The sequence below is a fragment of the Thermobia domestica genome, chromosome 11 (genome assembly GCF_964235325.1).
Source record: "Thermobia domestica chromosome 11, izTheDome1.hap1.1, whole genome shotgun sequence".
Classification (NCBI taxonomy): domain Eukaryota; kingdom Metazoa; phylum Arthropoda; class Insecta; order Zygentoma; family Lepismatidae; genus Thermobia; species Thermobia domestica.
In genome coordinates, this window is record NC_137464.1 from 151,784,462 (window position 1) to 151,811,360 (window position 26,899).

General features: G+C 36.2%; 1 protein-coding gene across 1 annotated transcript; it reads left to right on the forward strand.

Moving 5' to 3' along the window:
- Positions 1 to 2,264: 2,264 nt before the first annotated feature.
- Positions 2,265 to 26,899, forward strand: LOC145664492 (cuticle protein 6-like). The gene is made up of 3 exons (XM_081731214.1): positions 2,265 to 2,503; positions 17,542 to 17,916; positions 26,373 to 26,899. The coding sequence occupies exons 1-3, from the start codon at positions 2,492 to 2,494 to the stop codon at positions 26,457 to 26,459; spliced, it is 474 nt and encodes a 157-aa protein (XP_081587340.1). The 5' UTR covers positions 2,265 to 2,491; the 3' UTR covers positions 26,460 to 26,899.

Consider the following 26,899-nt stretch of genomic DNA (forward strand, 5'->3'; position numbering starts at 1 on the left):
TTGTTAGAAAGTCTCGGTCTCTGAGGATGCGATTCAGAATCTCATTTGCAAGTGCTTTGTGCTTTTGCCCATGCAGCAACTAACCTTGTAGGCATGAAGCTTCAGTCGCTTGTGTAGCACCCTGTGCACCGTGGTCAGTAGTATTTGCAACTGTCGAGACGCTTGATGGACTGGTTTGGTTGGACTCCAGAGAAATGCCTGTTTCACCCCTACCATATTTGCTCCAATCGTGCTCGGACGCCCAGAACTCGACCTGTTCATGACAGTTCCTTGAGCCTCGTGTACCACTGCCGGATGGTCGGACGTGACGTCTGTAACGCATCCGGAAGTTCCGCTGCATCTGAATTTCAGATTTGTTTTCTATCCACCATTCCACACACTGTACCATCTCCTGGGGAGTGGCCATTTTCGTCAATGAATCATTGCAAAGACAAAAACAAAAACAAAAGAAATTAGAGAAGAGAGATTTATTGGAAGTATTGGTGTAGAACAAAACTTTAGGTGTGTGTGAACATTATGCCGCAAACCGCGCATTTCTGTCTATCCCCATTTCTGACTTCTACGCGATCAAAGTTGGAAATATTTTGGAACTCCCTTTATTATCTATTTATGAATTTGGTACAATGCTATCTTACTCATTCTGAACCTGTCCAAACGCTAAGCAATTCTAAGTTTGTTTTTTAATGTATGCTTATTATATTTTAAATACAGGGATGCAAATAAGCAACAAACTTTTACTAACTCAAGAAAAAAGCTACTAGTCCATGTCTCACAATATAAATAATTTACTTACCTTCTGTATGATATTAAATACTCGCCCGCACCGAAGAACAACTCGCCCTGGGCGAGTGGTTATTTGCATCCTTGTTTTAATATTTGTTTAAAATACCGAAAACACTGTTTAATAACGTTATTTGATACTGTCTGTAGGTTATATGTAGTAATGATCTCAGAAAATTTTCCCCAGAGAAGAATTTCAACATACAGGCTTGAAAGTAGTGCTGGGAAAATACTGGTTTGCCACAATGATCGGAAATATGTACCCTGAGGAGGAGGATTTAGTTGGGTTATGTCCTGAAATCATCACTGGTAATTAAAGTTCTGCACGGGACGGAATTTTTAGCCCGGGCCCGACCCGACCCGTGGATTTATAATGTAAGGCCTGACCCGAGTCCGAAGTATGCTTTATCCTTTAGGCCCGAGCCCGGCCCGAGCTTGTGTGATAATCAAATGAGCCCGAAATAAGCCCAAATTACAAAAACTTAACAATTAACACAAAATTGTATTTTTATTTACAACAATTAGAGGTATAATTTTGGAGGTTAAAAGCTTACATGATTCAAAGAGAATAACGAAATAAAGGTTATTTACATTTATTAACTCCATGAATTGTTTAAAGAAAATGGTCACTTATATAAATTCCGTCTCCCTTGGCTGTGTAAAATACAGCCAAGTTACAGCTGTGTAAAATAAAATAACGAACTAGTTAATGAAAAATAGGAAGGTTCACGTACCACGATTTCAGTTGGAAAAAAAATTGCAACTAGGACCAAAAATAAACTACTCTCCCAATTAAATCATAATGACTGGTAACTTTAGTCAGGGGCGTCAAAAACTTGGGGCAATTGTTCCCTGAATTTGAGGAATACAAGTTTTTTAATAAATCATGTACTAATATACTAAATGAAAAAGGAGTTAACACTTACGTTAGTGAACAATCTATACCCCCTGGCAAAACCTGAAATGACGCCATTGGCCTCAATCATTCATTACTGATAAAAAAAAAAAAAAAATCAGAGAATGAGTCCAAAGTAGGTATGTAAGGAATATAATATGTCTGAATATTTTATGTCATATTTGGTAAGAGGCTATAGGTCAGGAAAAAAAATATTTAAAAAATGACGAAGAAGAAGATAAATTATGAATTTTATCGTTAATGTTTCTTGATAAAAATTTCAATTGCTGTAATTCATAAAAGATGCCACAACATTTTATTGATTGGATTCTTTAAAAACTGTTACTGATATTTTGCATTATGGCTGGTAAGTTTTCTGTTGGAAATAAAAACACTATCTATACATATTTAATGTATCCATAAACTTTAAAATATTTTCAGAATTGACGAAAAACACGATTTCTCTAACACGAAATCCTCGTAAATAAGTTTTTTTATGGCATTTGTTAAAATATGAACTTTGTAATTTACACAAAATCTGGAATATCAAGTATCAGTAAATAATAAATTCCTCTCTAACAGAAGCAAGAATACCAGAAGTTGGCCTATTTTTGCCTTAACCAGCCTAAAGGCAAAGTGGATTTGGAAGACACGAGATGAGAGTTAAAGATGACAATTCCTGAAGGTCGTCAAGCTTTTGGATGGGTGTTCCTCCAAGAGATGGCATTGGGCGTGGTCGGGAAGAATTCCGCTATAAAAGACTCTCTCCAAGGCCAGATCAGCTGATGGCGGAAGTAACTCATCGAATAGTACATCATGAAACTTCTGGTGAGTAGTTGTCATAAATTGGCAAACTTATCACTCTATTTACATTTTACAAAATTAATTTCAATTAATATAGTACGGTTGCATTTCAACTACATCCGACTGGTATAGTTGAGCGGTGTAGGCTGGGGATCGCAATACCTATTAGTCGCAGGTTCGAATCACGCTCAAGAAATGGGTACAAATGTATTTCCCAGGAGACAAGAAATAAGGCCTTTGCGTCTCGTTTCGTAAATTTTTGTAGAACTCTCGGAAAGTTTTTCTCGCCTTGTCTCGTTTTTTAAAAATTATGTGTAAAAATTTATGTTTCACTTTCTTTTAATTTCATCTAGAATTTTCCAGAATCCTTCCACATCTTGAGAGGTACACGAAAGGTTGATATGACAACATTTTAAACTATATTTGTTTATTTTGTAATGACTTGCGTATCTTTAAAACGTTGATAAATGCTATTCCTTGTGTTCGTACAATCACTTTCTCATTTTATATTTTCTTAGCACTAAAACAGTTCTATGTAGGTGAACTTGTGTTGTCCACGAAACTCAAGGAGCTTCTTGTCTCATTTCCGAGGAGAGAAGTCATACTTTTCGTCTCGTCTCGAATTTGGAAATGTTAACTTCTCAACTTTGGGCAATTCTAATAGGAATTGTTGTTTCACACACGTCGTATTCATTCCATCATCATAAATTATTTCCCATAATCTCCTTTGACCTAAAGGGCAGAGTCATGGGAAGTGATACTAGAATATAAATAAATCTAACCTTTAAATTCAATTGAAGAATGTCAGCATTGAAGAAGACGTTTCTGTTCTGTGTTGCCACAGAAAATAGAAAAGACGCATTTGTAGGTGTTGGATCAAAAGTAGTCACGTTTAAAATCCGTAAAACCTCTTGAGTTATCGCATGATTCATGTGACACCAATGTCCTAAATCAAATCTTGCAACTATAATTAATTGAAATTATGGTTAGGTTCACTGAAACTTGGGGTGTTCGATAAGGCTGAGGACCTGTCGAACTTCGGGAGTGAAAATTTATCGAGTTGTCATCGGTTACTCGAACCCGTTCGAATATTTGAAATTATCGAAGTTTCGGGTATTATCGAAATTTCGAGTATTATCGAAGTTTCGGGTTTTATCGACATTTCGAGTACTATCGAAGTTTCGGGTATTATCGACATTTCGAGTATTATCGAAGTTTCGGGTATTATCAAAAGTAGTGATGAACAGTTCGGTTCCTTCACCTCTCCAATGATTTCTTCTTGCAGCCAAACTAGTCAAATAACTTTTTTCATCTGATAAGTTATTGCAAAGTTGTATTTGTTGAAATCATATGTCAAATTATTTTTCTGCCTGCCCCGATACTGGCGCAATCAGCAAAGTGACTATTATTAGACTAATGTTGTCTTGGATTCCAATTCCATTCGGGTGATGCATGTTTTCTCTTCCTCTTTCTCTCTTCTGACAGACTGCTTAAACCTTGTACATATCTGTGGGGAAAAAACTTTTCCTTGACATTGCTAAGGAGAGAAGTTTTAAAATGAACACTCTACATATATGTAATGCATATTATATACAACTATGATAACCTCGAATACATCGTTTCTTTCGAACACTCCGATAATCCCGAACTTTTCTAAATATTCAAGCGACTCGACAAATGCGATCATATTGATATATTTCTGTATTTGCTGCTTTCAAACAATTGGAGACTCTCGAACAGTTCGAGTGTCTCGAAGTTATCTAATGTTTCTTACATTTCGAGTGCCTCAAACACTTCGAAAGTCCCGAACATTTCGGGAGTCTCGATCATTTCGAGAGTCTCGAACATTTCGGGAGTCTCGATCATTTCGAGAGTCTCAAATATTTCGGGAGTCTCGAAAGTTCGACAATTCGATAAAATTAAAATTCTTTATCGATGAAACGGTTTTGAAATTTTATCGAATTGTTATCGATTACTCGATTATCGGGACAGCCCTAACTGAAACTTAATATTACGGACGTAGTTAAGAGAAACTCAGGTCATGATAATTTGTTTCGTTGAGTTATCTAGACAAAGAATGCTAATAACACTTTATTATTTATCAACCGAGTTCGATTAATAGCACTATGTGACGGCAATTCCAACTTGAATGTTGGCCGCCGTATCCTTGCTAATCCGAGATAATCTTTATTACAAAGTGAGAACCGAAACCGCTGGCCTCTATATACTTGTTTTGTTTCTCCAGAAATGAGCAAAAAAAAAAAAAAAAGTTTTCATTCTACAGCATCTTGATTGTTTGTTTAAAAGTTAATGTTTCTTTACAACAACCAGACAATAGGCCTACGAGATGGACCTACAGGTTAACGTATAATTCGAACCATATGAGCTACCTACCATCAGGAATCGAATCCGAGTCTCTTGCGCTAACCATATGGCTACAGAGGAAGTCTCGTATAGCATCTTGTTACTGATGTAGAATCTTCAAGAACTTAGGTTACCCCTTAAACAATAATAAGCTTGATAAACTGTGCTCGAACAAAAGCACACTGATGATAGATCTCGCTTGATTAGAAATTCTTTAGTATGAAAATACCAACGCAGGATTTTAAAAGTAAAGGGATATGGCATCGTATCCTAACGGTGCTGGTTTTGGGGAGTTCGGAGAACAAGGTAGTTTCTACTGACCAACCTATAAAATATCCAGGTTGATCACCCCCTCCCCCAATGACATTACTGAAGAAGCATTGCTTCAATATTTCAAGAATAATTTTTTCTATTCCTATTTTTACTACAACTACCAGAACAAACCAGCTTATGGTAATTGTTTTACAGTTTTAAATTTTAAATTATTTTTCTGTTTTATACGTGCCATGCAAACATATGCGTACAACTGAACATCAAAGTGAGTAAGGTAGGATCGTCACCGGTCCAGCGTTGAGCTTCACGTTTATTCCATCGTTATTCTGTATCTATAATCGTACATAAGTGTATACCTACATAAGGTTTAAATTTTATTTTGTTTTATTTACTTATTTATTTTTGTCATAATGCCAAGAAGCAGTATTTCAAAATTTGATGCAGGTAGTAAATCAATAGTAGTACATTTTCAGTTGGTTTTGGCAATTTATAAGCACAGCGAGTGCGTTTTATGCTCTATATTTTTGGAAATTTGAACACCAAGTATATATGTATATAGGGTGTATCAAAAGTCCCCTGATAAAGGATAACTCTGTTATTATCAGAGTTACAACAAAACGTAAGAGGGGAAACCTTATCCAAATATGATGATTTCAATCTAAAGTGAAGGAATTTTTTAAATCGGACAAGCCGTTTGGGCTGTGCACTCTTTATACGCCCAATGTTAAATGAAAATTAACCCATTTACCTGGACCCGCAACATAAGTGATTGAAGTTACTGTCCTTTACGTTATCATGTCGATGGCCCCAATTTCACCATACTTTGATAAAATTTGTCCACTTTCCGTCACGCCCCTCCCTCTCCAAAACCCAGGTAAATGGCAACATTTGGGCGCATAAAGAGTGTACAGCCGAAACGATCGTCCTATTTAAAAAAATCCTTCACTTTAGATTGAAAACATCATATTTGGATAAGGTTTCTCCTCTTATATTTTGTTGTAACTTTGATAATAACTGAGTTACCCTATGTTAGGGGACTTTTATATATATTTGAAAGAAGTCGTTTCTGTGCATTTGATTATCAATCTTTATCAATTAATTTATTAAAAAATAAATGTGTTAAATTAAATCTCGTTGATTTGGATAAAAACAAATTGCGGGGTCAATGATATAGGTGAAAATTCCATATCCAGCATGAATAAATTATTTTGCACCAACTTTGACTTTTTTCATATCAATGATAGTAATATCCCATTATGAGTGCACTTCGCAACATCTATCCATAGAAAATGAAATGAAAATTTCAATTGAACATCCCACGATTATGTCGTTTAGGGTAAGAGAGGTGGATGATGAAGGCAAACAAACGATGGTGGAAGGATTGGTGTAATGAGAAAGTGGGAGGAAACAGGGGCACGCGAGAAAATCCACGGATACGATGTTGTCTACCACAAATTAACTTGGCCGGGGTCGAACCAGAGACCCCACGCGCAAGAAGTAAGCGCTCCACCACTGAGCCACAGTGCCCCTATCTATCCATAGAGTGACGTCTCCTAGTAAATTCTTAACTTATTGACAGGAAAAGATAGAATTGGGTACTAGATAAATACCAAGAGAGAGAAGTCATATGACGTATTTTGCAATATCACCAGATTAACAGTGTTGCTAGCCCAACATAGTTATATTTTTTTCAAATGGCACTAACAGTAAGGTTATTACATATTTCATGTTTACATGTGAAATGAAAACTTACACTACCTCATTTATTATCCAATGATGCCAACTGAGAATGCTAGAAGAGTTCCCTCCTGGCTATATAGTTAGCATACGTACCTGTGGCATAGGATACCTGGCTTCAATTCCTAATGGGAAGTCAGGTGATTTGGATTCAATGTTAAGCTCTAGGTCTACGACTCACGTCGCCTTTGTGCTAAAAAGGAAAGTTAAACTTGAAACTAACTAACCAATTTACATTAGGATTAGCACACAATACAAACTACAACATTTCCCATTATGTATCGTAACCCTATGATCCTATAAAAATATTACATCGTGACCACAACCATTCTTAGTAGAAGTGCATATTAAAATATCTAACGATAGTGATCCGTGTTAAATAGTTTCTTTCTTCCTTTCAAACGTAAGGACGGCCTATCTGTCAGAACTTTTGTGTAAAAATATTTCGTAACCACTATTTTAAAACATTCTTATATATATATATATATATATATATATATATATATATATATATATATATATATATATATATATATATATATATATATATATATAAATGAAAGTCACTATGTTGGTGACTTCGTACTTCTTGAACCACCTGACCGATCTCAATCAAATTTTCAACATCGATGAGGTTCGAACCTGGGATGTTTTTTATCACTTTGACGGCACAACATAGGGGAGGGGAGAGGGGATATATATTGCTTAATAACTCTTGAAGTACGAGACCGATCTCGATCAAATTTTCCAAATAAATGAGGTTCGGGCCTGGGATTGTTTTTATCATTTGACAGTGCAACTTAGGGGAGGGAGAGGGGGCGAGATATATAAAAAATACATAAAAATGAAAATGACTACGTTTGTGACTTAATAACTCTTGAATCACATGATCTCGGTCAAATTTCCCACATGGATGAGATTCGTCCCTGGGATATTTTTTTCTTTTCACTTTGATGCTGCAACTTGGGAGAACAGGACACTTCCTGATGCTGTTTAAATCCAAATTCAGCCCCGCAACTTGAAAGAGGGGCAAATATAGAAAACGGTCGAAAATGATCGATATCAGAGAGTGCTTCAGTAATGATAAAAAGTGACTGATAAAGGAACATATTACTATTTTTTCTCATTTTAACCCGTCGAAGCGAGTAATTGACGATAGTATGTTTCCAATTTTCAATCCTAGTAATTGTTACATATTATGCATTTAGGGCCATTCATGTAGTTAACCTAGAAATAGAAATTAAAAAATATAATGCCGTGGCTATAGATTAATACATTTCTAGAATAAGGAATCATTCATTTTTTTTTTTTTAAAAAGTATTATATTCAGTTACATCAAATCAAAAATAAACTTTCATGTGTTGAAAGTGGCTCGAGAACTTTAGGAAAGTAAAAAGCTACAAAAAATTTTTCAGCTATATTCGAAGATACTGTCTCATGATTGTTTTCGCGTAATAAGTAGCACGTTTTAGTATTATATCTCACACATCATCCTGAATTGAAATAAAAACTTTCGTTAACGTCCTGCAGATTACAGGAAGTGGTGTTATCCACCACACGCTCCCATGCATGGAATCGAACCAAGAATGACTCGCACTAGAGATGATACTACTCTTCGACTAGTTTAATGTGTTCCCACTTTTTCACTCTACGTTAACTACTTTTTTAAAGAGTCATTCTTGTGAAACAATAGCAGGAATGGAAAATTAAGGAATTTTAAGATTCACGGCGATCCTATTGTGTTCGGAGTTTTCAAGGTTCCCCAAACGCAGAACACAGCCAAAAGTACTATTTATTCGACTGTTATTTTCTGTTGTATCTCTTCTCGCTACCCTAGTAACTAGTACGCGTTGTTTTGCTCCACGAGGGTCCAGATTCAAATCTTGGTAGGAGAACAGCGAACACGCCAGTTTTCCAAATTTCACTTTAAACAGTACGTTTTGTCCTACATATCCTCATCATTGCGGACAAAAAAGTGTGAATAGAAATCAGTTCATTCATCAATGTCATTTCCTGCAACTATTAAATCAGTTTGGACGTCTCATAACACAGACAATAGTTTCAGCTCATTATTATTATTATTATTATTATTATTATTATTATTATTATTATTATTATTATTATTATTATTATTATTATTATTATTATTATTATTATTAATTATTATTATTATTATTATTATTATTGGATAAGGTGACAATGGATATGCTAGGAACTGTGAAAGGTTGTGTAATATGGTTATCTCGGAAATTCGATAATATAATGAGAATACGGCTTCTCCCGTGCCAGGTGATTCTCTCTAGACCTTCCTGTTGCACTAGATTAAAATCTGATGTGCTTAGGAGCTCACGTAAATGGAATGACCCGTCCTTTATAATTATTATGTTGCTCAGGGTCATATAACGAAGACTGATTATTAAGCATACATAAAGAAACAACTTGAAGTCAAACTTGCTAACCTTTCTAGAGTAGAGTAGGATAGAATTTCAATTTACATTTTGATGCAGTTCTATTGAACAAACGAACTTATATACAAAAATCTTCGGTATGCTTGCTTTCGGTTATGCTTATGAATTGGTCCCTTATGCTCTCTATCACAAAGATTTTAAGATGAAATTTTTAAAAAATTAAATAGTTTTCGTCCCGCGATCAGGCCGTATGTACAGTGGGCCACAGAAATTCTTGATGTACACAGTCCGCGAGATAGGCAATCCAACTAACGCCTGCTCCAAGATTAATTACGCCTGGTAGGGTAGCTAGAACAGCAGCATGAAGTTGCCACACCTGTTAAAAGAACAAATCGTAAGGTGTGTTTTTGTGCAGGAGTGAGGAGAAACTCTGGCTGACGAAATGACAGAAGGGAGTTTTGGATACTTGTACTCACAGTAAACAGCACAATACCAGAAAAAAATATACGGCACCAGAAGCACCGATGAGAAGATAATAGCCGGGGAACTTAAATAATCTTATAATTAACTCAAATGAGGGATTATAAACAAGTTAACTTACTTTAAATGACTATGCATACATATACGTATTAAATAATATACGGGGGGGCGCGGTGGCTCAGTGGTAGAGCGTTCACCTCTGGTGCTTGGGGTCCCGGGTTCGATCCCAGACCCGCCAAGTGAACTTTGTGGTGGACAAACACCGTGCTCGTGGGTTTTCTCGGGGTTCTCCCGTTTCCTCCCACTTTCTTCATTCCACCATTTCACTCATCTCTCATTATCACCGTCTCCTTTAGCCTAACCGGCATAACCGTGGGACGTAAAACTTACAGATTTCATTTCATTTCATTAAATAATATACGGATAGATTATGCGTTATGTAGTACGTTATTTTTTAAGTAAACACAAAGCCTTGCGCTGAGTTTTGAAATTATTAGCAATAGTCCTACCTGCAAATCAATTAAAATATGGGTCGACCATTCGGGGGAAGAGCCCAGCCTCTAATGAAAATTTTGGGTGTCTAACAGGGTCTGAGCTCTTAGGTTCCGGCGATACGTAATATTACTTCGAAAGAAGAACTTGTCCGATTTCATTATTCGTTAAATGACTCTTGAAACTGCTAAATATTGGTATGCGGTAATTTATTTGTAAATATTAAAAATGCAAAATTCGATAACACTCAAACGAGTTGGAAAACCTATCCGTACTAAACGTATTTCCCCTTAGGTTGTAAATAAAACTGAAGGTTCTTGATTTGAATAATATTTGTGAAAATTTACACATTGAGACACAAGGAGAAAAAAGGAGAATATAGTGTCTATAAACAACAATTTAAAAATGCACGAAATTAACGGTTAATATCAAATATAGAACCATTAACAGAATTAACTCTGTAATTCATTTTCTCCATTCATTTTCTTTCTTTATTTTCAGGATCACATCATCACTAAATTTCTCCACTGGAGATTATCTTTCATTTAGCAGCATCCAACTGGAGCTCATCCTTGTAAATGAAACATTTTAAAAGTTGTAAACGGCGAAGGGAAGACTCGAACTCGGATCACCGGTTTAGAAAACCCACAATGCTAACCACTCACCTAAAGCGTTACTTATTTGGACGCGATTAAATAAATAGCCTTTTCTATTCGCTCAAAACAGTAGCTTGTTAATACAGAAATTCAAAACACAGGAATATGTAATTGAGAACTCGGAGGGTATTATATCACTGTATTCACTAAATTATTAACATTTCAGATTTTTTTAGAAACAAAATACAAAACTTCTTTATTTTGAATGAAATACGGCGCGTATATTATACTCGTAAACAAACTAAAGACGAATCAATTACTGCGTATTAATTGTGGTTCAGTGGTCAAGGCGCTTGACCAGTAATCTGAAGGTAATCAACTCTTATCCACGAACGACCAGTACATTTTTTTTACTTTAGAATTTTCGGTGGCGATTCGGTGGTGGTGTTCTAATATCTTCAGATATTTGAATACTCAGATGTTTCAATACTTGAACTATCAAGTCTTTAGGATTATTATTATTATTATTATTATTAATAATAATAATAATAATAATAATTTATTATCACTCAGGGCATAACATTACAACAAGAAACGTGATATTTGGCAAGAATATTTCGTTTTTGTTTAGTGTTGCCCACAAAAAGAGGAATTTTCTTATCTCGTTTCTAAAACAAAACAAAGAAAATTGAGACGAGAATTAACATTTTACATTCGAGACGGGACAAGGCTAACTCAAATTATCGTCTCGCTTTGGAGCAGAGCCGTAGCTAAGGGGGGGGGGGGGCAGCGGGGCGCCCGCCCCGGGCGCTGACAGCAAGGGGGCGCCGCACGAGCAAGGAAAAAGAAAAAGTGGTGTTGAACATGAGTAAAAGACGAGTCGCCCCCAGAAAGTATTGGCGGCCTATTAGATAAATATTGCTGTAGGTTATCAATGAAATACATAGATTTCTTAAAAATTTTCTTGCTCGCTTCGCTCGCAATGCACGAGTTTAAATAAGTCACAACAAGTTTTTACTTATTACTTGAAGATTTATTATACATGATTTCTTAATGACATGTAGTATACAAGGTGCCGAGTAATGACTTATAGTGTACGCATGAGCATTTTCAAAATCAGAAACGAGCAAAGTCGTGTTCGGCGTTTTGACAGTGATGAATTTGCTGGCTTCAAAACGTTTTTCTACCCAATCGGATTAATCACGACGCACAGTGGGGCCAAAGCACTGAATTCTTGGCAAAAATAAGAATTCGCAATATGAAGCGGAAAATTGAAATCAATTAGTTCGGCGTATGCAGTGGCTACAATAATGTTATTTCGACATTATTTAATCAAAAACATAGAGTTTTACATCATAAAAGGAAATACCCCTTATATTCGCGCCTAAATTATATAACAGATTATATGATTGGCATAAAGAAACGCGTGGGCAATATGCTTTGATTTGGCAATTTACGATTGGCTTATATTCTTATGTATGAAAGAAAGAGTGTACTTGTTCATTTTACAACTGAAGAGTAATAAAATTGAAGAAAAGTTCTTGCTTCTCAAAATTATTTCAAAGTTGTGGAGGATTCGTTATGACAATGAAGATGCAAGGACCTTCAATACATAAAAATTATCTCATCACAAGTTCTCGATATGAATATATTATCAGATACATTAAACATATTATGATTTACAAGCATCAGTAACCTGTTCAGGTTGTTTCATATATTGCATCGTGCATTACGTGAGCTCATTTCATAGCTTGATTGGAATACTCTGAGCTGGAGCGAGCGGAGGCTCATTACAGTTGATTCCAATGTCACTTCTGTGCATGCATCACAATAACATAATACTGAATTGATCAACACCTTTTAATATGGTTCATAGATTGTTTAGCATTGGCGTTTCAAAATGTCGCCACCATTAATCAAATATGTTTGACTAGAGTTTAGTTCTGTTGGTGAATGACAGAGAAGTATGACTAGATGTTGGAAACAAGATGGGTCTGGGGGCAAAATTCCCAGAATTGACCTATATTCAACTTTGTCACTGCGTGCATGTCTAATAACCTAACACTTGTTCTCACATTCATCCCAGCTCAATTCAAAAGCAGCATTGCATCCAGAATGTGGTTTTCCTCAAACATTTTCATGTGCTATATTTTCCAAACGTGCAAATATGTGCCGGTTTTCTCTTTGCATACAGTAAGAACAATGTTTCTGTTACGACATTAAAAAATCACAGACATATTATGCCATATTTTCTAGTAAAATGCCATTCTATCGTTTGACCATACTTTATATGCTATCAGCACCACAGCATTTTCCAAATATGATATTAAGTAGGGGATTATCATAAGGATATGATAATGATATTAGCATCATTGCTAATATGATTATTGACTACACATCACATCAATATTCTAAATATACAAAACGATACATATATGTCGGTCTTGTCACCATGTTTACCAGTCACTGAATATCTACACGCAATGTAGAAATAGTCGCATTCAAAATCAATTTCCTATCTTCTCTCCGGCTTCAGCAGATAACCAAATTTACACGTCCCATGAGTTCATTGTAAGTTGCTATCACTTATTTTCCTGCACACTATCTTACGTGTACACTATTAAGGCTTCATTATAACAAATTATATCAAGTCAATCTTTTACTTCATTCTTCGAGTTTTTGCTAAGAATTGCCTGGTTCGGCCCCACTGTGCGACGGTGAGAATGAAGGTATGAAAGTGAGAAGAGTGAAGAGACACATTCAAGCTGCTGTTTGTGCGATAATATTAAAAATAAAGGTAAACGAGGGGAACAATAACATTTTCGAACTTCAAGCAGTTGTAGAATAGGGACTTAAGGGATCAGAACTTAGCCCAAAGAAGTTCAACTTTTTTAGATACTAATCACTACCAATGATTTATTTTTAAATTCCATTAACATATGAAATTCTTCCAGTTTGAAGGAATTTATTGGGGTAATTTTTTCATCAACTTTTTGTATTGTCAGCATATTGTCTGCATACGTGTCTAGTTGTGTGATGTTTTTATCTATCTACATACATACAAAACATAAGTAGGCACACTCTTAATATAAGTACGTGTTAGTGTATTTTAATATGTTAATTAATAATAAGTAGCTTAAATTCGGAACTTTCTTTCATTAAGAAATTAAGTAATTACTATACTTTCAGACATATTTAGTAGCCAAAGTATATTTTGGATTTTAAGTACAAACATTGAACATATTCTTCACCTCCATTGATCAATATTTAGAAATTCACAAAGAAGGCTCCTTCTGAATTTCCATTACATTTCACAAAATATTTTTTACCGTAAAAAGATCGAAATTAAAATGCTATTGATGTGGTCACATACAGAATAAAATTAAAAAGTTTACAATTATTATAGGAAATTAATACTGTCACCCATTTCGAACAATTTAGAAGCACATAGTTTTTAATGTATTGAAATATAATTTCTTATCGATAGTATTAAACGTTGTACATAGTAGTAATTTTCCTGAACTGTTCTCCTAGTGAATTTGTATACAACCAAACGTAGTTTTATCAATCTTAACAAAAAGCCCAAAATAAGACTCTTGAAAACAGCTCTTATTTGAAAAAGGATACATAATGATCGTTTTTAGTTGTTGCAATGGTCTTTCCAAGAAGATTTATAATGATTCCGCGTAGCATAACAACAAAAGCTGCTTTTCTTATATATATATACAATGATTGGTAAGATTGGTAAGATGAGTGTAGGGGCGCCGAATTCTACTTCGCCCCGGGCGCCGAAATCTCTAGCTACGGCTCTGCTTTGGAGATGAGAATTGAGACGAGACGAAAAGTATCGTAAACATTTCTCATTTTATCTCGATTCTCGGAATAGTGTTTGGCCATTCTTCAAGTAACAATAGCTTTTTAGACTGAATTTTATACGCTATTTTGTTACTTTGTTTTTCGGAGCTCATAGAATTTATTACGTTTGGTGCAGGTATTTTTGTAGCAAAGCTATTATAATTACTTCTGCATATACTAAAAGTTAGTTATTATATGCCTTTCTGTTCAGTCATATTCAGTTATTTTTATTGAAGTTATTTTCCTTAAAACGTACAGTAGAATACCTTCTACATGAAACTATAGTGGAACGCTTTCGTTCAAAATTTTCGTAGTTGCAGAGGTGTGTCCCGGAGGTCCGGACGAACTCCCGAAATCCAGACTTATCTGTAAGTTTTGTCTAATTTTAGGGCAACTTTAAAAATGTTAATACAAATATAGTAAGACGCTTTCTTTGGATAAAAGACTTTGGAATATGTATGCGTTATATTGATATTTTAACAAAATATATATACGAATATAAAAAAGAATAGTTCCTATTTACAAATTTTGGTTGAACGGATATATGGAACGTGTTTTAAAAGGAAACATAATGTTGTGCCGCGTGGAATAACAAAATTCGTGTCACAAATATACGTTGACAATTCAGAAGAAATAGAAACTTCGGCCATATCTTTCCAGTTAGAAGACAGGAATTCGATATACACAATAATTACAATTCCGATCAAAGTGGTTTTGAATGGAACTGCACTATAATCGTATGTTATCTATACAAGGTCAAAAAAGTAGAAGCTTCTGCACAATCCAAGAATGCCTTACCTCATAGCTATACAATAATACCCCTTATGTCTGCCAGTGAAAAATTAGTTGGGCCATTATATACTGTATTGCAAGAACCGATAGGACAATTTGAACCACAGGTCAAGAAAACTTTATTCCAGCCCCAAATGTGAAGCTTTCCTCATCAAAATCTGGAAAGATGGGTGAGCTGTATTTGGAGGAGTGGATCCGTGAAGTTTTTGTTCCTAACATAGGGGACAAAAGTGTCTTGATTCATGGTTATCTTTTAACCTAGAGATGCAGCAACACATTCCGGACAACAAAACGCTATATATCAAACGGATTCCACCGGGAATAACTTGGGCTGTACAACTATGGAATGTTTGGGGCTTTAGAAAATGGAAGAATTTTGTATGGAAAATAACAGATTTCAAAATTTTACACCAAATTGATATACATCTTCACCAACGTAACAACATTATAAAATTGCAATCGCTAGTTTATGAACAACTATCTTCGCCAAGATACCATGATACGTTCAAATGTAGTTGGTATGAATCTGGATACGTAGATGCGAGGCCGCCAGAATTTGTTAATCCAGTGAGTTTTTCATTTTCCTTAAACGATGAGTGCGAAGATATAACACTCCTGAAATGTAGTTGGTGCTTCAAAAGTCTTTGCGCGGAACACTTTTTCGAGCAGTTTCATTTCTATAAAACACAATCCACAAAGTAAGCACAGATTCTGCCAAACTCCTATTTCAAGCCCTTCAGTTCTCTTTCACCTTGTGATTCAGCACCCCAGAAACTACGTAGAGACCTGTGCCGCACATGTGCTCCACAAAGTACTTTTAATGACATATTTGTATTCAGCTCGTCAAAATGAAGGGGAAACATATATCACACTTGTGACGGGGACTCCCCCCCCACACACACTGGGATCCCCGACCTACAATCGAAGTATCTTTACGCAAATGAAGACAAATGACAACGATTCACGACAACAATAAGTCAATTTTCAAATCAAAAGGCCGATTTCTACTAAGAAAGCCGAAAATCGTAAATGGGGCACTGCCCCACCCAAATATGGGGTTTCGCCGAAATTTGTTGTGGCGATCTTTATTCCATGAACTCCCCTAAAGATCTGCACAAACATTTATGAAATCTGAGATTTACACTTCGGACACCCTCCTTGTAAGAGAAAAGATTGTTACTACATCATAACGTTCCCAAACATTAACAAAAACTGTGTAAACATTCTTGCTGCAATAAACAATAAAAAAAAAAAATAATGGCAATACAATACATGAGATAGAAAGATGTGCGTTTAAATTATTTATTTCAAATCAGCGAAGTGGGTAATATATGCTAATTGCTTATAGAATCTCATTTTCTCAGATCAAGATTATACACATAATTAGGATATGCATGCAACAGAAACACACAACACACACACACACACAGAAATATTCAATCTTTGTTGCGTCATCTTGGGTGATAAGATTTACTTTTTCTATGCGTTATATTTTACCTTGTATCTCCTTTCAAATTAAACAAATCGATAAAAACGCCATATAACCTAGAGAGTTTGAAAATTATTCTGATTATACGAGTACTCTACATACAGTAATTGTAACAGTTGACTAATGTAAAAGAGGAATAATAGAAATTACAATGTTTTAATACAAAAAAAGACCTTAAGTACGTGATCAATTATAAACCTTGAAACTATATTAAAGGCAGGGGTAAAAGTGAGGGGGAACGAGGGAGGACGCCGTCCCCCGACCTCGCACAAATATGAACGGCTTCCTAAAAAAATTACAATGGACAAAGGAAGGCAGAGGGACGGCGTGACGTCATGCCAAGACCTTAATTACGTGATCAATTAAATGTATTCCATTCTCGTACGCGTAAGTTTCACACTAATAGTTGTTGTTTATAGATGGTAAGAGGTAATAAGTCAAAAGAATAAATGAGTTCAATACAATTTGTTGGTTGATTTATTTCAAGTTTAACGTTCCTTCTCACCAAGATATATAAGACGGGACCTACTGTTTGAAGCATTTGAAGCTTAAATAAGTCTTATTTTATTCTTGCAGATAATCTGTTTTGCTGTGGTTTTTGCTGCCACAGAAGCTCAAGTACCTCTGGGATTTCCTTACACAGGAGTTGCACATCAATATAAATCACAAAATGACTTGGGACAAGTGAATTTTGGTTACTCTGACCCAGCCCAATCAAGAGCTGAATCCAGATCCATCGATGGAGCTGTCCAGGGTTCCTACAGCTACATTGATCCTAATGGAAAACTTAATGTAGTCAACTACAGAGCCGATGCCAATGGGTACAGAATCCTGGGATCGAATAATTTACCAGTTGGACCTTCACCTGCAGCATCAATACCAGCCGGTGTCTACGCAGCACCTTTTCCTAGTGTTTTCGGCTTGCCACAGCCTGTTCAGGATACTCCTGAGGTAAGTTTCTTGTCCAATATAATGAAGGTAGAATATGAGGGTGGGGCGGATGCAACTATGCTCCATTTTTTAGTCGCAAAACAAATTACAGTGAACTCACGAGGGAACCTATCCAAGTGTAACTCTGACTTCGTGTCGAGACTATGGCCGTTGGATATCTTGTCCCAAAAGAACATAACACGAAAAGGGATACATCCTCGATCGCAACCGTTGCGGAGATATAAGCGTGAAAAGTTAGAAATTGATTCCATACTATACATTACAAAGTCAGATTCCGGGTCAGATTTTTCGGAAACGGTCGAGTAAGGAAACTCAGCGAATACATATCAATTAGTGTGGGGCGCACAGCACCTTTTGAATGAAAAATTTGTGTCCGGGGCACTCGCAGGTTCCCAGGCTGAGTCCAACTCAAAATTTGCAAATGGAACCGGGGGTCAAGTAGCATATTGTATGAAAGCTATTGTTAAATAAAAGAAGATAGAACAACTCTCAACTCTCTACGATGACCCTGTGCAAACGGGCAACTGGTCAAAATGTCAATACAACCTACATCAGAATATCTATGGCCACGCTTCTAAATCCGTTAAGTTGCGACAAAAACAAAACAGAAAAACACGTTTGAAAGTGCAAGGTATTGAAGTAAAGCAAATTGCTACAGAGTCTCTCTCTCAAAAGCATCCTCCGATGTATTTGATTTCTGCACCATTATTCCAGTTTTCTCCAACCCTACTCCTCTCGAAGTTGTCTCATAATTTCAAGGTTACTCCGTTTCGTTTTTACCATCATGTTTCTCGTTCAGCAAATCCCCCGATAGAAATTTCACAGTGCAATCTGTGAATTCGGGGTCCCGATGCGCGAAGCACATACAACTCTCAACTCTCTACGATGACCCTGTGCAAACGGGCAACTGGTCAAAATGTCAATACAACCTACATCAGAAAATCTATGGCCACGCTTCTAAATCTGATAAGTTGCGACAATAACAAAACAGAAAAACACGTTTAAAGGTGCAAGGTATTGAAGTAAAGCAAATTGCTGTAGAGTCTCTCACAGAGTCGCACAACTGACTTTATCCAAGTATAAGTGTGACTTCGAATGACCAATGGACCATAGAATAACCATGACCATTGGATTTCGTGTCCTAGAAGAGAAAGGATACATTGTCAACCGCAATCGTCGTGGAGGGTGAAAAGGTCAAAAGGCAACGGTATGTGCTTCGCGCATCGGGACCCCGAATTCACAGATTGCACTGTGAAATTTCTATCGGGGGATTTGCTGAACGAGAAACATGATGGTAAAAACGAAACGGAGTAACCTTGAAATTATGAGACAACTTCGAGAGGAGTGGGGTTGGAGAAAACTGGAATAATGGTGCAGAAATCAAATACATCGGAGGATGCTTTTGAGAGAGAGACTCTGTAGCAATTTGCTTTACTTCAATACCTTGCACTTTCAAACGTGTTTTTCTGTTTTGTTTTTGTCGCAACTTAACGGATTTAGAAGCGTGGCCATAGATATTCTGATGTAGGTTGTATTGACATTTTGACCAGTTGCCCGTTTGCACAGGGTCATCGTAGAGAGTTGAGATTTGTTCTATCTTCTTTAATTTAACAATAGCTTTCATTCGATATGCTACTTGACCCCCGGTTCCATTTGCAAATTTTGAGTTGGACCCAGCCTGGGACGCTGCGAGTGCCCCGGGGACACAAATGTTTCATTCAAAAAGTGCTGTGCTCCCCACACTAATTGATATGTATTCGCTGAGTTTCCTTACTCGACCGTTTCCGAAAAATCTGACCCGGGATCTGACTTTGTAATGTATAGTATGGAATCAATTTCTAACTTTTCACGCTTATATCTCCGCAACGGTTGCGATCGAGGATGTATCCCTTTTCGTGTTATGTTCTTTTGGGACAAGGTATCCAACGGCCATAGTCTCGACACGAAGTCAGAGTTACACTTGGATAGGTTCACTCGTCAGTGTATTTGTTCTAAAAGCTTAATAATATAAGGTAATAGTACAGGCGAACAAAGCAATCAAATTAACCGTCATTATTACTATTGCCCAAAATTAATATTACTTTCTTATTCACTTACTCGTTCTGTTTTTTACCATTCTTCTGCGTTTGCCATCCGTCTTCTTCAGGTTAAACACACCATCATGAAAAGTTTTTTTTTTTCACCTATGGTATGTAACATGGTTTTGAAATGTATGTAACATGGCTCACGTATAGTGGCGTAAGCTCTGCAACATTAACATTGAGCGTAAGGCAAAGAGCTTCTATTTCTTAACATGGAATAGCACATTTGTACCTAAATCACTCGTATCTTCTTTGGCAAATGAATAGTGTAAGGTCGCCTTCACACTAGATCCTGTGAGCCGCTCATGTGAACCTATAGTGTGAAGACATTGAATACTTTTGAGCCACTCAAAAGATCGTGATACTAAAATGGCAGCCATGTTAGAGTCAGAAGAAGCTGCAGCTTAATCTTAACGATAAATTGCAAGAAGAAAAGGGAAAGAAGATAAAGAACAATGTGAATTCATCCTATAAATCGATCAAGACTGGAAGAATGTTCATTTTACAGTAGAACGAATGTTTTATTTTGCCTGAGTTCGGTTTTATTTTGTAGTATAACTCATATATAAATATATGGCTGCTACTTACTACGATAAGTATACATTGATTACACACTATTTACAATCATTTAAATGCACTACACTTGTTATTTGTTTCACATCGATTCAGTACACTTTTGCATAATAACATGGCGTCCTCTTGCATTATACTTCTAACAAGCATAGATAAACAAGTCTGGCAACGAAATTATTATCTAAGTATCGTAGCTGTAGAGTGTGAGTGGAAATCACTAACTCTCATTGGTATTGGAAATAACTAGTATTCTCGCCCCTAAATCATACTAAAGAGAGGAGTAGGGCTGCCAACTCTGGAAAATTAATAAACCAGCACCCTTTCGAAATTCCTTATGATATAGGTCGAAGTGTGAAGTATCTCTGCTCGGATCCATCCATGGGAAGAAAATGTAGTGGTGAACAAACGTGCATTAGCACCTGTATTTTGCATATCCTTAGTACATTCACTAATAAGCTTAATAGATACATTGTGCTATAAATGAGAAACTGAAATTGGCATTGATCATTTTATTGTATTTTCCAGTAACTGCCACTTCTTTCAAATAATTGAATCAAATGAACAAAAGCATATTAATCTTTACGTGACAATTTTGAATTTGGAAAATGAAATTTATTCTTTAAACTTATACTTCAACCACAGGAAATTGCTTTAAGAAGTCCTTTTTCACTTTCAATAAATGTATAAAATTCCTTACAAGTAAATTTTAAATTTTCCCTGTCATCTCTTTAAAATTATCTAAACAGATGATGAAATGGGTCAATGGATGGTCGACAAAACACAAACGCCCTTCGGAAGAACAAACAAATATGAACATGGTGGTAACGATTATAAATCCTGTTATTTTCACGGGAGCGAGGGAGTGTTGTTGGAAGTGTTTCAAGTCTGTTTCTAAATCCCTTGCAGAGAGCCAAGTACAGCTCAAAGATGACGAGAAGAACCCTAAAACAAGGGAAGCGGGGAAAGGTCAACGACACGGTCAAGTCCATTTTCGGTTTTTGAGGTGTGGTCTATACTTAGATGTCTTCTGCTACTCCGAGTAGTTATCTGTGTACTATTCCGTGGTGTCTTTTGAAACCCCCGTGCGAAAAGTGGGCGAGCCCATACCTACGTCACACTACTTCTGCTAGGGTTCTTCTCGTCATCTGTGAGCTGTACTGTACCTTGTTGTTTGCCTGAAGTAATATGTTTGTTTATAATTCCGTAAATGAAATGAAACATACATAATTATATTTCCGTCGCTTTTATTCCTAGCCTGGCCCATTCCAATTGTTTGCCCTCTCTGACCTGGAACCACGTAAAGTTAATGCTGTGTTGGAATTTAGCACACAGCCCTGAAACTCCCCAATTAGTTAGGGCTGTACGGCTCATATATATTTTTTTTTTTTTGGCGTAACATAGCAATAGCCGAGTACCATCAAGAACACGAAGTTATTAAGAGTAAACAAGCGCGGTGTCATCTGCTTTAGACGATTCTGCTTCGTGATTGGAGGACAGTTCCTATAGCGGTATGACTTTAATCAAATTCAAGTTTTGTAGTATTACGGTACAGCTTCGCGCAGTTCAGCATGCCCCATCATTAGACGGCTTCCGCAGAGTACGCACAATTCTTTACCTCCAAGTAATACAGCTTTGCACTATATTACTAGTAGGTTCAGAAGGCTCGTCCCTCCGTCAATCGTCCAATGATCCAGGAAGGCGCAGTTTACTTTACCGTAACGGTCCAGATTCGGACGGTTTCACCTGTGAGAACACCTAAGATGTAATAAAGAAAATAGGTGAGGGCATCACCCACTTTCACAAATCAATTACATGAAATATCACAGTTTCGTTTTACCTTAGTCATGCTTCCTGGAAAAGGAACTAACAAACTTAAATGTTTTCAGTGCCATTTATTAATAATAGTTAAACGTACCTGAAACACTGTATAAATTTACATAGTTACTTTGCCCCAATATCTCAGTCAGTTCGGAGTAACAGTTCGAAATTTCTTGCAAGAAAAAGTCTTAGTCCGTCGGAGCACGCGAACGTTCGTGGTTACACGGTGTGAGTCCTTTCATTTTCTAAATCTGATGAATCTTCTTACAATAATTGTTCTTTACGTCACTTCTGACGATTTATGAAGCGATTCGTCTCAAGAAATATGATAACTGTAGTATTCCACAATTAGGTCGAAGAAATTCAAATAATTTAGTGATTTTGACGGTGATTGGTGTATCATACACCTATTCTTCACACAGCATGTCCGCCGATTCCTTTGTTCACCTAAAACTATCTCATCCTCCACCACTTTTTGTCACGAAGTACGTTGTGGTATAAATTTACTTTAGTAATAGCTTATAAGGCACTTGCAAAAAGCACTGTTTTTATCACCACTTTTGTAAATTATTTGTAAAATATTAAATATAACTTTAGCTTTTCAAAGATATTACGTAGTTCACATTTTGAATAGGTTTTGTTGTCGAAATATTGTTATGTTCAGCAAAGCCTTGCTGAGTCATCGTACGCACCAACACAAAGAATTTTCAGTCTCCCTTAACTTCCCTCTTACGTTTCTTCTACTCATCTTTCTTTCAGTACTACCAGGTGGCAGTACAATTAGCGGAAGGCATACACAATACGAACCGTACGAATCCAAATGAACGTCACAAAGTACACTAACGCAGAATTTGCATTGAAGCGAAAAAACGTATCAAACAAAAATTTGGAGCAGATACAGTAGGACATAACTTTTAAATTTACCCTTTACCAGTACTCGTTCATTATATTTGAAAGTAGGTAATAACTGAAATTATGGTAAAAACTGCAAATATATATTCAAATCAGTAAATATGAAAACAGAAAATAATATTTTTTTTTTTTCGCTTGTGGTTATTAAACATCAGTTGAAGTGCTCCGTCTTCCAACAAGGAGAATAGGTTTATGGAAAGTATATAAGCGTCCTCCCGAATAGAATACACATTTCAATGAAAGTCTAACGATAAAAATCCGTAAGTCACCCTTTTGCAACACCCACCCTCCTGTCTCTGGCTTTGATGATAGCAAAGGAGTCAGTGAAATAAAGAAGAGCCACTCTATAAGCAAGATTAAACCTATACTCAGATAAAACTATTGAAGATTATCAGTGGGGATTTAGGCGAAATCGATCACCTATCGACCAGATATTTACCATTCGATAAATACTCGAAAAGAAATGGGAATACAATACCCCGGTACATCAATTACTTATTTGAGAAAGGATTACGAGAGAAATATTATACGACATTCTTACAGAATTTGGAATACCGAAAAAGCTAACTACCTTAATTAAGATGTATTTCAATAAATCCCGAACTAAAGTCCGAGTAGAAAAATTCTTGTCCACGAGCTTTCACATCGAGAATAGCATGAAAGAAGCATATGTGTTGCCGCCACTATTATTCAACTTTATTCTGGAGTACGCGTATAAGGAAAATCAAAGGTAGCAATCAGGGTCTAGAGCTGAAGTTCTTCACCAGATTAAGGTATATGCTGATGATATAAACCTGATAGAGGCTGATAGGAAAACAAAAGAAAGAAATGCTGAGGTTTTATTGCAGGATATGGGTTTAGAAGTAAGTGCGCAGAAAACTATACATGGAAATTCGCCGGGCTCATAATACTGCAAATTATGGATATGTCAAAATATCAAATAATACTGTCCAAAAAGTGGATATTTTCAAATAGCTAGGATCAATATGAACAGACCATAATCATTCCACGGGGAGAAATTAAATGTCGACTGAAAGCAGAGAATTCGTGTTATTATTCAGTTCAAAATGGTTTGTCGTCGCGAATTCTGTCGAGGAATTTGAAGCTTAAAATATAAAAACGATAATCATACCTGTTGTGCTATATGGTTGCGAAACATAATGGCTCATTCTGAGGGAAGAATGCAGACTAAGTGTATTTGAGAAGAAAATCCTAAGACGAATATTCGGATCCAAGGGAAACTGGAATGGAGAATGGCGGAAACTTACTAATGAGGACCTGCCCAATTCATACCGTTTACCAAATATTGTTAGAGTCATCAAGTGTAGGAGGCTCAGGTGGTCAGGGCATGTAGCGAGAATGGAAGAAAGTATGAACGCTTTCAAAGTTCTAACTGGAAATCCAATCGGAAAACGTCCATTAGGGATACGTAGGAGCAGATGGGAGGATAATATTAAGATGGATCTTACAGAAGTAGGAATATAAAGTAGAAACTGGATCCAGTTGGCTAAGGACAGAAGTCAATGGAGAGCTTTTGTGAACGCGATATTGAACCTCCGAATCCCATAGGCCATAGAGTTAGTTAACTAGTTAAAACTGCTATAGGAACTCGTATTACTGCGAAACGTGTTTTTACTACCTCTGCTTACTTGCATATCCACAGTCGCTGAAGCACGTAAACCTTTCGGACGCGCTACCGTGCGATCCCATTGGATTCACCTTGCCCCGACTCGAGAATTTTGCATTCGTGCTTCTAACTGGCACCTAGTACATGTTAGTTTGTGTTTTTTCACTGTATTTTTTACAGCGTATGTCCATACACCGTATTTATATGCTAATCGTGAAATAATTGTTATTTTTCAACAGCTTGTGGCAGCCTCCTTAAACTTCATCTATGCTAATTGGGGTATTATCATGTCATCCAGCGCAAATCCTTTTGAGGTTAATAAGAAGGAAATGAGAAGCAATTATAATTTTTTTAAAATTGTTTCGAGTGGTGTACGTAAATTTGAACTATAAGAATTCTGCTTCACACATAAATTGAGAACGAACATGGAACTACGAAGATGAAATGACTATTACATTCCCCAAAAGCTAAACAGATTTCAAACGCCTAAACAATGAAAGACATCTCAATAGGTTTAACAAATAAGAGAAAAGCAAAACGCATTTATTTGTGGCTCATGATTCATCAAGGATCCCGTTTACTGACATCATATATATGCTCGGTCAATAAGATTACAGGGTACCAATCTCGTATATCAAACGTTTGCGGGCGGGTGGGCGAGCGGTTCACATTCGATTTCATTTTTCGAGCACTATTGTGAATGCAACGTATGAACTTTCCAATAGTTCTTTTTTTTCGGATGTTAAATATACAAAACGACAAAATGAATTTTATCATTCTTTAATGGCACCTTATAACAGTTTAAAGTTTTATAGAGGGAGCTCTAAAGAGCAAACAATAATAGAATAAACAATAATAACAACAAGAAAGTAGCGGTGTTTCTGGCGCTTACACTAAATCTAGCTTAAACTAGACTGATAACCCTGTAATAGATAGAATGCCTAACATCTCTGAGGAGGTCTACACAGTGAGTATTTGTCCCTTTAAATATGCGCAGCTCGCTTCTATAGGTTGATTTAATACATATAAATCCAACACAGGGATAACGTTCAAGGTTCCGCTAGATGCTGGGCGATCTGTCTGCTTATATGGAAGCAGAGTCTAGAAAAGGATCTAGTTTCAATTTGAAAACAAAAGAAGAAAAATATATCAGGGAATTTTAGGTTAGGAAAATTCCTAAACTTAATTCACATAAAATTCTGAAGGGTAGACGCTATCTACCCTGTATCTCGTCAAGATTCGTTACTGATTATAACACGTAAGTTTTACACAGTATCTGAGCAATGCTTAACTCTTAATTCTGACGCTTTGTGTGCCTTCTGCTCCAGAAACTTTAGGCTTATGTAATTTACGTTTAATCTTCCACTTATTATCAAATAATATCAACAATATGAATTTTAGTTCAAGGTATCTAATAGAAAGACGTTTTCTGCTTTCCTTTGTAGGTGGCAGCAGCTAAAGCTAACTTCTTTGCCTTGTATAATCAAGCTGCCGCAGCTGCAGCAGCTGCTCCAGATATTGACCGTAAGTAAATGGACATCTCCACGTCAGAAGAAGAACAAACTGCAAGTGCAAAATCTGTTCATGTCTCAGGAGTAGGCTATATTTCTTGACTGCAACTCTTTATATAACGAATTCAATAGTACCAGACGTTCATTTTTATGTTCTTTCTCCAAGTCTTAATATTTTGCAATGTGCTCGTAAGAAGAGGCATATTACAATGATGAATTTATGAAGATATAGATAAAATTAGGCAAACTATTTGAGCAATTTCTAAATTCTTGGATGATTTCATACATTCAGTCATGTGCTATGAGACTGTCAATTTGTATATTGCTAAAGAAATCTGTTTTGAAAATATGATAAACAATGTGCACGATATATGAATTTGTTTCAGTGTAGTAAATGATATATTATGTATTATATTTTTTAATGTAATAATACATATTTTGAGCAAAATAAAGTTGATGTT